The 14,574-nt window shown below is 38.8% G+C and overlaps 1 protein-coding gene across 2 annotated transcripts in view; it reads left to right on the top strand.

Moving 5' to 3' along the window:
• sema3fa (sema domain, immunoglobulin domain (Ig), short basic domain, secreted, (semaphorin) 3Fa) overlaps window positions 1-14,574 on the top strand; it is a 109,355-nt gene that overhangs the window by 40,143 nt on the left and 54,638 nt on the right. For both annotated transcript variants that reach the window (XM_057845766.1, XM_057845765.1), the window contains exons 3-4: window positions 13,711-13,871; window positions 13,973-14,035. In XM_057845766.1, the coding sequence (XP_057701749.1) occupies window positions 13,711-13,871; window positions 13,973-14,035 (224 nt within the window). The remainder of the gene's footprint in view (window positions 1-13,710; window positions 13,872-13,972; window positions 14,036-14,574) is intronic.

Below are 14,574 nucleotides of genomic sequence, written 5' to 3'. Positions count from 1 at the left end.
TCGGAGTAATCTATGAAGAGGGAGCATTGTGCCTCTGTGTGTGCGTTAGCTCTCTTGAGAGACACGAAGAGTATGTGTCCTGAGTGCAAGGTCAGGGGTTAGTTCGGGAGAGAAGGATTTTCACTCTTTCAAACCATCTCGCTTTTATTATTCAGACCTTCTCTGTAATCCCCTTTAACCTGATTTATCACAGCAACCAAATCAACTATGAAACACAGACGCAAGTTGGCTAGATGCGGTGAAAATCAGTTTATACACAAAAATAAATAAATAAAAATACCTACAACCGTTGAAGTGCTACTCCACAAAAAAAATTAAATAGAAATGTCTTTAATCTTTGAAGTGCTACTCCATCAAAGGTATCATCATGACCACCCGGTTTTCTCCTGACCCGGAGATAATCCAGATTATGTGTGATAGAGACTGGGGATGAGCTTTCACCCTCGTGCACTCTAACCTTTCACAGGCAGCTGTCCTTTTGCTGCGGGTGTTGAGGGAAGAGTGTAAAGTCTTTGGTAGTCGCGCGTCGGTATTTGGCAGGCTGCAATGATACGATTAAGGTTGCTGGTCTACGGCAATCCTGACATGACATTTCTCAGTTATCAACATGGCGGAAGAATAGAATATAGTTACTTCTGCCTGGGCGTCTTCCCTGCACTCCGGCACGGGTTGCTGGCTGGGTGCCAGTGGGTCGGTTGGGTATCGCCTGTTTCAGGAGGGGATCCTGCCCTGCCCTGCCCTGGGCTTGGTGGGCCGCAGGGGGTCCTGTGGTGTGTTGTGCTGGTTGGGGGGCTGCGGCGGTGGCTCTTGGGTCGGGTGGAGGGCGAGGGTGGTGGTGGGCGTGGGGGGTGGTGGCGCGTCCCCTCATCCCATCCCTGAAGGCTGGTTGATGGGGGCGCGGATGGCCTGTGGGACCACCCTGGATCCTGGGAGGATGATGGCGGCCCCTTGCTGGACTGCAGGAGGAGAGATGGGCTGCGATCCCCCCCCCATACACCCCCCCCCCCCGATTGGCTAGGGAATGGCCGCGGCCCTGGTGCGGCTCCCACCCCGGCATTTCCATCCGTCTGCAGGAATATCTCATGTCTGATGGGATTCACGCATGACTAGGTGTAATTATACACACCCAAGTAGTAAAACCGTGTCAGGATTAGCGATCAGATAGCATAGAATAGGATGCCAGCATTCTCAGACTCACAAGGGATTCACACAAATACTGGGTTATACACCTCACAAGGCTGATTTGTGTACACTCCACCCCCTCCCAATCACTTATCTTTCTGACTCTCCCCCCTCTTCTTTTTTCCTTGGTCATCAGGCCCCCCACATGGTGTCAACTGGAAATATAACTGGCTAACGATAACATATTCATAGTTAGTGTAGGCGTTCAATGTATTTCTTGTTGTTGTTTGTGCTTCTTCTCTCTCTCCTTCTTTTCTTCTGTCCTCTTATAACTTCTTTCTGTTCGTGCTTTCTACTAATAAACGAGGCATGTTGAATGACCACAATAGGAGTATGTTATACTCCCATGTGATACATTAAAACTGTTCAGACCAATCGGACAATCAGATTTCCATTCTCCGCGTCAAGCAGCTGAAAAGGACAGGTTTAAAAAAATAAATAAATAAATAAAATAAAGAATACAGTTACTTCTGTATGTACTAGCTGTCATTGACGTCCTTTGACGTCCAATCCATTTAGACTTGGAGGGTTGGCAGTACTAGTATGACGAATCAACTAATCGGTAACTAGCAGAGGAACAAATGAATCAACAACTATTGTGATGTTTTTCATAATATTTTTTTATAAAACACTTTTTTAATTGTTGACATCTGTTGTACATCATGAATTAAAAAAGATAACTTTAAGTATTCTTTTCTCTATTGTATTCATATAAATATAATATATATATAATATAATATTTAAAAATGTTTTAAATGAAAAAAGGGTGAAAAAACAGCACATATGCGTTTCAAGCTATATTTTTTTCTTTTTTTTTTTTAAAGTAAAGAACAAATAAATACATGTAAATATTCACTATTAGTTGTACCGTATTTTCATTTTTGATTGTATTCAATTAAAACATTTTAGTTTGGAGAAAAAAGAAAAAATACTATTGTACTTAATTTTCTTCTATGGGTTAATTTCCTTTTTTTTTTATTTAAAAAAAATGGTTAAAAAAAAAAACAATAACAAAACAGTCAATGCAAGCCAATAAGTCAATTGCATTTTGATTTTTTTTTTTTTTTTTTTTCTATTCATTTGAAACATGTTAAATTTGTCAAGGGGGGTGAATTTATTTAAAAAAAAAAAAAAAGCAAGGGAATTTCAATGGCACTGAAACATGATCACTTTACTTCATAATTAGACATATTATGCAATGCTTTTGACCATTTAAAACGCTTTCCTTATGTGTTCTTAGTGTTTCTGAGTCATGTTTTCTACAAAATAGACAAACTGCATAAACTGTTACATAACAATTGAACTAAATTGCGACTGGCTCATGCACACACATATTTGTGCACAAGTCATTAAAATGACATATTTCCATTATGCTCTCAAAGTCTACACATTTGAAAGTCATTTCCTTGCTACACTGAATCCTCATCATCATTTTTGAAGCCCTACTTATTCTCTTTCATAGACATGATGAATTCTGTAGTTTTGATCTGATAGTGAAGCATCGCAAAACTCAATGACCTCCCCTCCACCTGAAGCGTGCTTAAGCTCCTGCCACAGTCCCTTGAGCTTTTAATTAACCTTTTCTGTCATCTGAAAAAGCAGATATAGATTTGTTATTATCTCTATTTCTCTGCTCAGGAAGTCACTTTGCTCGTTGAATCAATGTTTCCTCTGCTCCCCAGCCATGCAGGCAGTCAGGTGTCTGTGATTTGATGTGGGGATCAGAGAAGTCTATTTCTTGATATACACACATGCACACACACAGCGTATCAGTGGTAGACGAGCGTGAAGAGCATCTGAGCGACAGCATCCGGAAGCGCAGAGATAAAGTGTAATCTGCTGGCAATTATTTCTGCCTGACAGGCGCAGGTAACCGGCAGTCATCTCCTGTGACGCGTGTTGTGAGTCAATAGTCTCGACCCCTACTAGGGTGGCCAGCGAGTGATTACGAGTCGGACACAAAGCTTAGGCGGGCCTCTCTGATAGCCAAAGTCAACTCTCAAAACGATACGTGGCCTTGAATGCACAAAGCAGCCAGCCATGCTATCTTTTCTTTCTATAGGTCTTGTTTTCATTTGGGTCGCAGGTCAGACAAATGAGCGTTCACAGTCACATTCACATGGACAATGTACAGTGGATTGTAACCCAAGGGTGGGCAAACTCTATTGTTTAAGGGCTCAAAATAAATTAAATGTGAAACAATCTGTTCAATGAATTATTGAAAGTGGTTAATCTATTTACTTTTAATGATTAACATTTAAAAATGAATGTACAGTACCATGCATGTAAAAATGATTAATTTATTGTATTCACATATATAGATAGATAGATAGATAGATAGATAGATAGATAGATAGATAGATAGATAGATAGATAGATAGATAGATAGATAGATAGATAGATAGATAGATAGATAGATAGATAGATAGATAGATAGATAGATAGATAGATAGATAGATAGATAGATAGATAGATAGATAGATATTAGGGCTGTCAAACGATTAAAATTTTTAATCGAGTTAATTACAGCTTAAAAATTAATTAATCGTAATTAATCGCAATTAATCGCAATTCAAACCATCTATAAAATATGCCATATTTTTCTGTAAATTATATATATATTCTGTAAAATAAATTGTTGGAATGGAAAGATAAGACACAAGATGGATATATACATTCAACATACTGTACATAAGGACTGTAGTGAGCATTTCACTCTACTGTCATTTAAATCTGTCTTTGCTGTCCTCACTCCGAAGCGTCTACTTTTTCCAAAGCTAGACAGCTAGTGAACAACGCCTTAATAATCGGACTTCTTCCTTTTTCATCTGATTTATTAATAAAATGGCTTCAAACCATTGTTCTCTTTAGACCGTAGTAAAACTACAAAAAAAAAGTACACAAGCATTGCATTAGCAACAACGTTAGCTTAGCACGCTATACAGGTTCACTAAACATAAACAAAAAGCGTCTCATACAAAAAATTTAACATTTCGCTTACTAACATAATATGTACATTCTTTACAACAACCATACTTACGGACAAATCTTGTCCAAGGATCTTATAAGCACAACATTACAACGTAGGCGTCAGCCCGAGACGTCTTGCAGCCATACTGAACTGGCAAGAAAGCAATAAACCATGTGGCAAAGCGACCACAAGAGTTCGCTGTTAGACTGCACAAAAAACCTTGCTGTAAAACTTACCAAAAGACAGAATACTGTCTGAGCGGGACATGTGCGTTAATTGCGTCAAATATTTTAACGTGATTAATTTTAAAAATTAATTACCGCGCGTTAACGCGATAATTTTGACAGCCCTAATGTATATATATATATATATATATATATATATATATATATATATATATATATATATTGTATTCATTGTATCTTTTAATTATTTACAGTAATTACTTAATTCAAAATAAATATTTAAAAAATATATATGATGAAAAAAAAAATAATCCCACATTTATTTAATTAGTTAAATTAGCTATTCATAAATAATATTTCATTTCAATAAGTTAATATTAATGGGGAAAAAAATGAACAAACACTAGTTAATTGACATACCTTACAGAGAAACTATTAACTCATTCACTGCCATTGACCGTAATATACGTACGTAAACATCAAATCTATTTGAATTGGGACTGAACTGGCATTGAATGATCGTGTTTCGCTCCCATTGATGGCGCTAGACATCAAATCCAATTTGACTTTGGGGTTGGCAGTGATCGAATGATTGCTGGCAGCCCTCACAATCAATCGCTCCCTGCTCTCCCAGTCAAAATGGATTGGTCGTCTTCCGCTGTCAATGCCAGAAAATTAGTCGAAGTACCAAAGAGAACTACAAAAGACATTATGATCCGCACGGTGTGCTGTGTTGGTCATTTGCAGTAAAAATGCAAATTCTTTTTTGACTATTCGCATTTGGGTTATCTTACATTTTAAAAGCTTTATTGGTATAGCGTACCAAATGTAAGGACAGCCATTGTGTGCACGCACGACTGCAGACAAGCCGAAGCACGGCGGGGCCACGCCCCGACATCAAGCGAATTTAAGCAACATGCCGCAGATGCCTGGGCAAGTATGTCAGATTTTTTTGCCTCCCGCTCCCAAATCCCCTTTCATCTTTCAGCAGAGACTTGATTTGGGAGGCTGTTAGCGGCGTGACAAGAAGCACTCAGAATGTCAACGAGCTGCAACTTTCTTCTACCCACTAATATGTCTTTTAGCTAAACAACATTATTTTAATAAGAGGGAAAAGTTGACCACATCCAGCAGGTGGACCACACCACAGGTCTTCACATAGAGAATACATTGCGGTTCCATCAAACACAAATTATATTCACCAAGGGCATGAAACAGAAGACAAACATCACAGGGAAAAAAGTGCATTTGGCCTCAATTTGTCTGGTAATAATTATCAATCCTCCCTGCTTTGGAAACACAGTAATATGCAACAGACGCTGTGGTTTTCATAGACACACACTGTCATTGTTGAATTTACCAGTGGGTTTTCAATTGAGCCTTCTAACACAATATCAAAGCCGCATTGTGTTTTGGTAACATTTTCCAGGCGTTTTGAATGCAGGCATTGATGGATGAGCAACAAAAACGTACACGGATAAAGGCGGAGAGCTGTTGTCATACCGCTGCTGTTATCTCACCACGCTACAGGCATTATTTGTGTTAAGGCACGTCTCCGCTTTGCAAAGGCATTACGTGTCTCTCGATGCGATTTCACCAATTCCAATGGCGACATTTCTGTCCTTTTATAGAGTCATTGTATTCCACCTAAAGGTGCAGTGAATCTTCTTGCAGCCTTTGTTATGGAAATTTCACCTAAGTAGCAGTATTAGATGTCTTCCATTTATGGCACATTATTGTTCGTCTTTCTTCCCCTGACATTATAGGCGTTTTGTGGTTTATATAGTTCAGGAGTACAAATGAAGACGGGTGGTAGAATGAGGCTTGTGAACATGTGCAAACACGAGAGCTTTTTTTCTTCAAACCCCAGGCAGTCTTGCCTCTTTACTAAACATTAAGCTATCAGAAATATGCAGACCTCCATGAGCGTGTGATGTCCATTATTGCTTTTTGTGTGATTTCATATCTCACTCACGTGGCAAAAACATCATTAACACAATACGCTAGAGGGGCTTTTGGTTGGAAAAAAACGAGAAAGGACGGATGTGAATTCAATGCAGTCCAAACCGCAATTAAACTGTATATAATTTACAGATTGCAATTGATGCCGAAACGCAGATTGATTTATTTGGGGAAAGTATGCCATTGTTTGAATAAAGATCTTTTAGAATCCAACACTGTTTTATGGATTCAGTTTTTAATGAAAAAATTCCAGAGGAGGGGGACAGTGTCTGAATTTTTCCTTCTTTTGACATCAGTTCTTAACCCTTTAAGGTCTGGGCCTATTTTGTCTGATTTTGCATGCCTTTGAAGTTGCCTTTATATTTCAAAGAAAGAATGGTTTACGATGGCCTGGTTTGGTCCCTTTTTTTGTGACACCTTGAACTTCATGTCCAAACTGTTGTTTCCTTCACTGACCAATTATAAATCATCATTTTAGGCCCAAAAAGACCAAAAATTCCAAAATCATTTTGTGAAAATTTTTAATATTGATGTCCAATTGACAACCAAACATGCGTAACTTTATAATATTTATTCAACATGTTAGGATGAACATTCAACCAAAAAAATTTAGAATAAATAGTCTTATATTTGACAATTCAACATAAACAACAGGTATAGCCATAGGCGTTTTTTGCTTTTATACATGCTCTAGTCAAAACAGGTTATATACAGCAGACCAAACAGTGAAGAACAGTGAAAGAAAAAATATATACCATCTAACACAAAAAGTGTTTAAAAGGCCATCTCTTTATGAGTTTAGGTATTGCGGCCCATCACCTGATGAAAACTATGTACACACAATCAAGCTTCTTGAACACACATTTATATACACAAATTGAGAAGACTGATTGTGGGGGGGGAAAAAATATAGCATTGGAAAAAAAAAGTTTTTTCAAAAATATTTACAATAAACAAGTTAAATTTTTTTCAGGCATGCCACTCCGAAAAGCTGTTTCGTCCTGGAATTCATTGCCTTCCAATAATCTTGCACAGTTGGAAGTGAAACCAAAGACATGTACAAGAGGAGTCCAATAAATTTTTCAAGCTCCTCCACTGTAGTGTCTGTCCACACAAACTTTTTCCCAATCTCTTTTCGGACTCTGCCATACTGGTTTGTGTGTTTGCACATATTCATCATTGTCGATGAGGTGAAGAACAGGTCAAAAAGTTCTTTTGGGGTGTATGCATGGTCACGATTCACCTGAGGTCCTGGTGGTCTCCGGGGTGTGAACCAGCTGCACTGTGGGGCAGTGTCTCTGTCTTGCTCTGTGCTCCATGGCACAGGTGCAGGCTGAGCCAGTGGTGATCGGCTTCTGCCGCGCTGACTTCTCCAGCCTCTCCTCCGCTGACATCTCATCGCTGTTCCGTGATGACCCCTTCTCCCTCGTCCTCTTTCCATTCGGGCAGTGAATGTAGATTTTTCATTGTCACTATAAATGTACATGAAAAAAAAGTCAGTATTTATGAAAATAATAAAGTATAAAATAAAAATTTATACAGCAATAAATAATAATGGACATCTATATGTATGACAATAGAAAGAATACCATAGCAGTACCATAGCTGATGAATATGTGCTACATCCCTAATCTTCATATAGAAAGAAGAACACAAATTATAAATTCCTGCCTGGGAATCCCAGGCTGGGATACACACAGTGCACGTACGACTTTGATCTGATATGCACATTTTATTATTATATACACAAACACACACTTATATTGCATCAAAATTAACTTTGGCTTGCAATATCAAAAGAAACTTTCAAAAGAAACTTTTTCAGCATTAAAAAAAAAAAAGTGAGTCGGCTTACCTCTGCTCGTCGATGGCGTCACCCACGTGTTCAAATCCGTCACTATCTTCACTCGAGGACTCTTCCGAAGAAGACGATGATGACGAATTTAGACCATCCTCTTCCTCAAGTTGATCAAAAAGCACAATTGCTTGCGCTAAATTTAGTTTTCCGTTCATTCTCAAAGTCACACAAAGTCGCTGCTTGATCCAAACGGCCGTCGCTCGCCACCTCGCTGCTTCAGAACACTCCACCCTCTCGTTCGGTGGAACCTCGCACGGCAGTTTTATTTATTTAAAAAAAACGCATTTTGTGCTTCCACTGTGACTTCGAAAGGGTTCGTTTGATTTGTGTTTTTTTTCATGGAGCTTCCGTTTTGAAAAAGGACAAGAAATGATCGAAATATAGACATAAACAAATGATCCATGCAGCGTTTTAATGTTTTTTGAGAGGACAATAAAACTATCAAACTTAAATGACAATATCTCACGTTTTAGTTGGTCGATTGACTTCAAATAATAACGAGAGTAAACCGCAACTTCCGCACTTTAAAACGAGACCAACCAACGGCATGTGGGTGACATAATTAAAACGTGAGGGCGCTTCAAAGACGACGTGCGCTGAGGACGCGCCGGCGCGTCCTTCGACTCTCAAGGGTTAACATAGAAAAGGGACAATGGTGGAATGTAGCAGAGTAAAAGTACTTCGTTACTATACTTAAGTACATTTTTGTGTATCTGTAATTTCGAGTACAAATATGAAGTGGTACATTTTACTTTTACTTCACTGCATTTTACAGCATGTATCTGTACTTTTTACTCCAAATTTTCAAATTGTCACCTGCATCACACGTTACTTTTGTTTGCTTTCATTTTTTTCTCATTGTAAATTGATAGTTTAATTTTCATGCCCCTGGCCCAATCGAGTGCAACCAGTGCAACGGTACTGTAACTGAGCACAAGAGGCAGCAACACGAGTACAAGCAAGATTGGGTAGGTGAACAAGATATTGACCAATAAAAACCCCTACACTCTTGTACAATTGATGGAGGTCTGCCATTAAGTTTTGGGTTTTTTGAGCTTGTTAAGCTCCTGTTTACAGTGAATTTTATTGCTTGTTTTTACCATTATGCACAGTTTTAAACAAAACTGAGCAGTCATTTAATTTTCTGGGTTCTTTCTTTGAATATTGACTCAAATCTATGTATGCATGTATGTATGTACAGTGGGGAGAACAAGTATTTGATACACTGCCAATGGGAAAACCCAAGTATTTGATACACTGCCAAAGGGAAAACCCATTGGCAGTGTATCAAATACTTGTTCTCCCCACTGTATGTATGTATATAAGTAAAAAAAATAAAATAAAACTTCTTCCCCAACTGAAAATGGATGTTTCGAATATCGTCATGTTCCAAAAGTGTATGAAAATCATATACAGTATGTCGATGGCACATCTGCTAATACAGTTGTATGAAAAAGTATCTGAACCTTTTGGAAGTACTCAGATTTGTACAAAATCACCATCAAATGTGATCTGATCTTTGTCAAAATCACACAGATGTAAAAACAGTGTCTGCTTTTACTAAAACTACCCAAACATTTATAGGTTTTCATATTTTAATGAGGATAGCGTGCAATCAATGACAGAAGGAGGAAAAATAAGTAAGTGAACCCTCTGCCTAAAGAGACTTAAAGAGCAATTGAAACCAATTTTTAGCAAACATTTTAAGTCAGGTGTGTGCCCAATCAGTGATGAGAGGTTTAAAGCTGCCCCGCCCACTATAAAACACACATTTCGTAAGAATTGTGTCGACGAGGAGCATTGTCTAATGTGCATCATGGCTCGTTCAAAAGAGCTGTCTGAAGACCTGCGCTCAAGGATTGTTGATTTGTATCAAGCTAGGAAAGGATACAAAACCATCCCTAAAAGTCTGGATGTTCATCCAGAGTTTGGATATGTTGCTTCTCTTCCAAGGAGTGGCCGTCCACTAAAGGCGACGCCAAGGGTTCAACGCATAATACTCAGAGAGGTAAAAAAGATCCGTAGAGTGTCTACTAAAGACTTAAAGAAATCTCTGGCACAGTTCAATATATCTGTGCTGCGCACACATCAGCTATATGTAAAACTACGGCCAAGAATGGTGTTCATGGGAAAACTCCACGGAGGAAACCACTGCTGTCTAAAAAAAGCATTGTTGCTCATGTAATGTTCGCAAAAAGGCACTTGGACACTCCACAGAAGTTTTGGCAAAATATTTTGTGGACTAATGAAACCAAAGTTGAATTGTTTGGGAGTAACACTCAACATCAAGTGAGAATGAATTCAAAAGTGTTTTAGGATGTTTTGCAGGAAAACCCGAGGCCGTCTGTCAGACAGTTGAAGCTAAGAAGAGGATGGGTGCTGCAACACGACAATGATCCAGAACACAGAAGTAAATCAACTTGGTTGGTGGTTTCAGAAGAACAAAATACAAGTTCTGGAGTGGCCAAGTCAAAGTCTAGACTTGAACCCCATTGAGATGCTGTGTCATGACCTAAAGACAGCAATTCATGCCAGGCATCCCAGGAATCTGACTGAACTACAGCAGTTTTGTAGAGAAGAATTGGCCAAGATTTATCCTGATCGATGTGCGAGATTGTTCTGCAGCTACAGGTAGCGTCTGGTTGAAGTTATTGCTGCCAAAGGGGGGCCACAAAATATTAAATGTGATGGTTCACTTACATATTTTTCCCTTTTCTGTCAGTGTTTGCATACTATTCTCATTAAAATATGAAAACCTACAACTGTTTGGATGGTTTTAGTTAAAGCAGACTTTCTTTTTAACCATCTGTGTGATTTTGACAAAGATCAGATCACATTTGATGGTGATTTTATGCAGAAATGTGAGAAATTCCAAAAGGTTCAGATACTTTTTCATACCATTGTATTAGTACAACAGTAGTCCATCCATTGTACTTTCTGTTTTTGTGCTTTAGATTTCCAGGAACTATGATAAAGTCAGTTTTTAGACGCGCCAAAGTTTTGCGTAATAGAAAAGTAATGCTTTGGCAACATCTTGTAAGATTCATCACCAATTAAGTATAAACCTTTTGGGGAGGTGAATTACAGACATTACATTGGAATTGGACTGAAGAACCTCCTGTGTAAATCTAGTCTATTGTATTAGACCTTTTAGTCATTTGGGCAGGTTTTGACACAAGTAATTGTACTTTTGTTCAGACCTAAACCAACTCACCCAAGACCATCTTGATGAAAACTCTGTAATTGTGAGAAAACGATCCATCCGTAACATTAGGTACCAAACAGATGTTGGTAAAGCACCCGCAGGTTCACAGTTGGTTGAGATTGTTTCCAATAAACCTCTTTCGACCCCTTCCCGGGATTATTTAGCACCAGTCAGTTCCCATTCACACTACTTCGCTGTGCAGATGTGATCAGTTTAAAGTGTCATGGCATATGAGAGATTGGTTCATTTTTAGCCAGCATTCGGTTGCGCATCATTTTTCCTCTTGAAGAACTCCCACCAGAAGCTGAAAAGCCTTCTGGCACTCGGCTCACAATTTGAACACATCTTTTTGCAAGTGGAAACGAACTAATCTTTTTACTCTAAGTTAATCAGGCAGATGTTCTGGCATCTCTTCGTCAAGGAGACTGTATTTTACTTTGTGGATCTTATTCCTTATGAGCGAGCCAGGGAACAGCAGGGGTGCTTGTGTGCTCCCACAGAACAGGAACATGAGCAGGTCCTCTGGTTTTCTCTGCAAATATATGCTCTGCTTTGTTGAGGTTTTCTTTCCCAAGAACACTTGAATGAAAGCAAGAAATTGGGAGGTACAGGGCGGATACTGGGCTGTCCTCCTTCCACCACGCAATTATTCCCTGAAAGCCTCCCACCTGCCAAGGAGGGCCGGATGTTGCAATGTTATATGTGGTATGATTAGAGACGTTAGGGAGTGAGAAGGTCTCTACGGCTAGAGAATTTGCAAGCAGAAGATTATGATCAGCCATTCCTGTCATTCTGCGATAGAGGTGAAACACGTCGGAGAAAAACCAGGATCATGTGTCTTTTCTGGCTTTTGTAATGTTAACTCACAGCAGTCCAAGATTCCTGTCAGTGGTAACCAAGAATGTTGTGTGAAAAGTCAGGAAAGTACTAATCGTATTCCCATTACAAGTTGATTAGACTTAAACTCCAGTGATTATTGTTGAGTTTCAGTCTTGAAAAATACCCTATTATTGACCTGTGTCCAATCCAGAGTGTAGCCCAAAGTCATTTACGCTGACTTTAGCGACTTAAGCATTTATTTACAAGAATTTTCAACCTACAAAGCTCTTTGTTCCGTAACAGCCGCCATGTTGGATTACACAATACCATAACTTTTGCTTGAAGTATTTACGTAAAATGCACGATAACTGCCCATTTTTTTGCTTTTAACCAAGGATCTAAACTATTTCACATTCATATCCATAGAAATTCCGTGATTTCAGCATTTATTTACATGAATTTTCAACATAGAAAGCTCTTTGTTTTGTGACGGCCGCCATGTTGGATTTTGTATCTCTACACCAGAGAAGAATTCAACCTAAATAAGTTGTGATTAAAATGCAATTTTTAATTTTGTTTAGTAAAACTAAGATTATTATGCATGCTTTCCTGAAGTATTAAGTTTCTGATGTGAAAATTGAGTGATTTATTAGCTGTTGAAAACTTGGACTAAATTAAAACAAAACAAAACCAAAAAAAGTTGCTATTTTGGGCAAAAACCTATTTGATATCTGAGATATTGCTATTGATCCTGAAAATATAGGCGATTATCTCAGCATTTAGTGATGGTTGTGCATCTAGCATAAAAAATTGTGAATTTTATAGCCATTTTAAGTTTTGTTATACTTGTATGAAAAAAATAATGAATCAGGATTTTATTAGGGGACGACTTTGAATTTTTTGATGTCGCTGCTCATGGAGACTCATATATGCCTAAGGGAGGTGCCTGTTTTGGTTTTAGGTCGCAAGTGGCTTTGGTTTTGAAAATATTTGAATTTTAAGTTTTTTTAAAATAGCCCCCCTACAGATCGGCTCCGAGCCCCGTGTCACATCAACTGATAGTGAGGTCTATGGATTGTGACATAATGCTAGGTCTAAACTGGTACGCTGCATGTCTCAAAGTAGCAGAAGTGTGCATTTGAAGTTTAAATTCTTCAAATTGTTGAAATCGCAGTTATTTATATTTAACAAAAGAATAACATGTAGTTTCATGGCTATTTGAAAAGGACTGTATTGTGTAAAATAGGTTTGGGGAGTCTGAGGGTTTTTCAGCCTCATTACTGTTGTATTGTACTGTATATGCGTATGTGGCATCATTATATGGGCCTTTGTGTATGTGGGTGGTTCGGAGTGGTAAAGATAACCTTACGACGAGAGGATAAATTGAGAATTTGGCGCCACAATGGACAGCCTGCACACCATCCCATGTGACCGCGTCTGTGATTTGTGTTTCCCAATTTTACGGTATGTTTTTGTACTACCACAGCCTCAGACAAAACCATTTATTTTCCTTCTCTCTCTTTGACAGAGTTAAAATCGACCGGCACCGCTCACCACTTCTCCTTCTTGCTAAACTCCAGCGACTATCGAATTCTTCGAATGGACGAGGACCACGACCGCATGTATGTGGGCAGCAAAGATTACATCCTGTCTCTGGATCTGCACGACATAAACAAGGAGCCACTCATTGTAAGGATTGTCATGCGACGGCAAAGAATTGCAGAGGTGTAGGGGTTTCGGTTGAAGTTCTGCCATCAAGCTTGATGATTTTTCTTTTCATTTTTTCAAAGATCCACTGGCCTGTCGCCCCTCAGAGGAAGTCTGAATGTGTCCTGTCAGGAAAAGACACCAATGTGAGTTGTATAAATGCAGGTTACATACAATATTCACTACATACCACGGACAAGACGATGAAAGTCAACATGTGCATTTTTCCAGATGGGCAACAGAGCATACACACATAAAATGATATCTCAGCTCTTCTTCCTCAAACTATAAATCTGCCATAAATGACTCATAGAATGCTGCAGACCAAAGGTTAATCGCTAAGGGCCTTATTTTAGAGACCTCCGGGAATCGTTCCTTTACTTAGTTTGATCAGAAACAAGGGTATTAAGTGTGACATGTGTAAGGAAGATAATAATCGTTGAAGATAAGGAGAAAATATACACAATTGCCTACATGAATCCTCCAAACTATGATCCTGAAGCACTTTGATATCATTTCAAACTCATCTTACAATATTACCCTTCACCGGTTCATTGATTCGTTACTCCTGCTGAACCGAGGTCATCAGTGGGAGCCATAATGTCGAGATGGGGGTCTTCTCCCAAAGTACCACTTGGCTGTCACACTCTCATCCAGGATAGCGACAGCGTTGATTGCTGATTGC

This window comes from Corythoichthys intestinalis, chromosome 9, assembly GCF_030265065.1.
Source record: "Corythoichthys intestinalis isolate RoL2023-P3 chromosome 9, ASM3026506v1, whole genome shotgun sequence".
NCBI lineage: Eukaryota > Metazoa > Chordata > Actinopteri > Syngnathiformes > Syngnathidae > Corythoichthys > Corythoichthys intestinalis.
The sequence above is the reverse complement of the archived record's forward strand: the minus strand, read 5'-3'. Positions and strand labels throughout refer to the sequence as shown.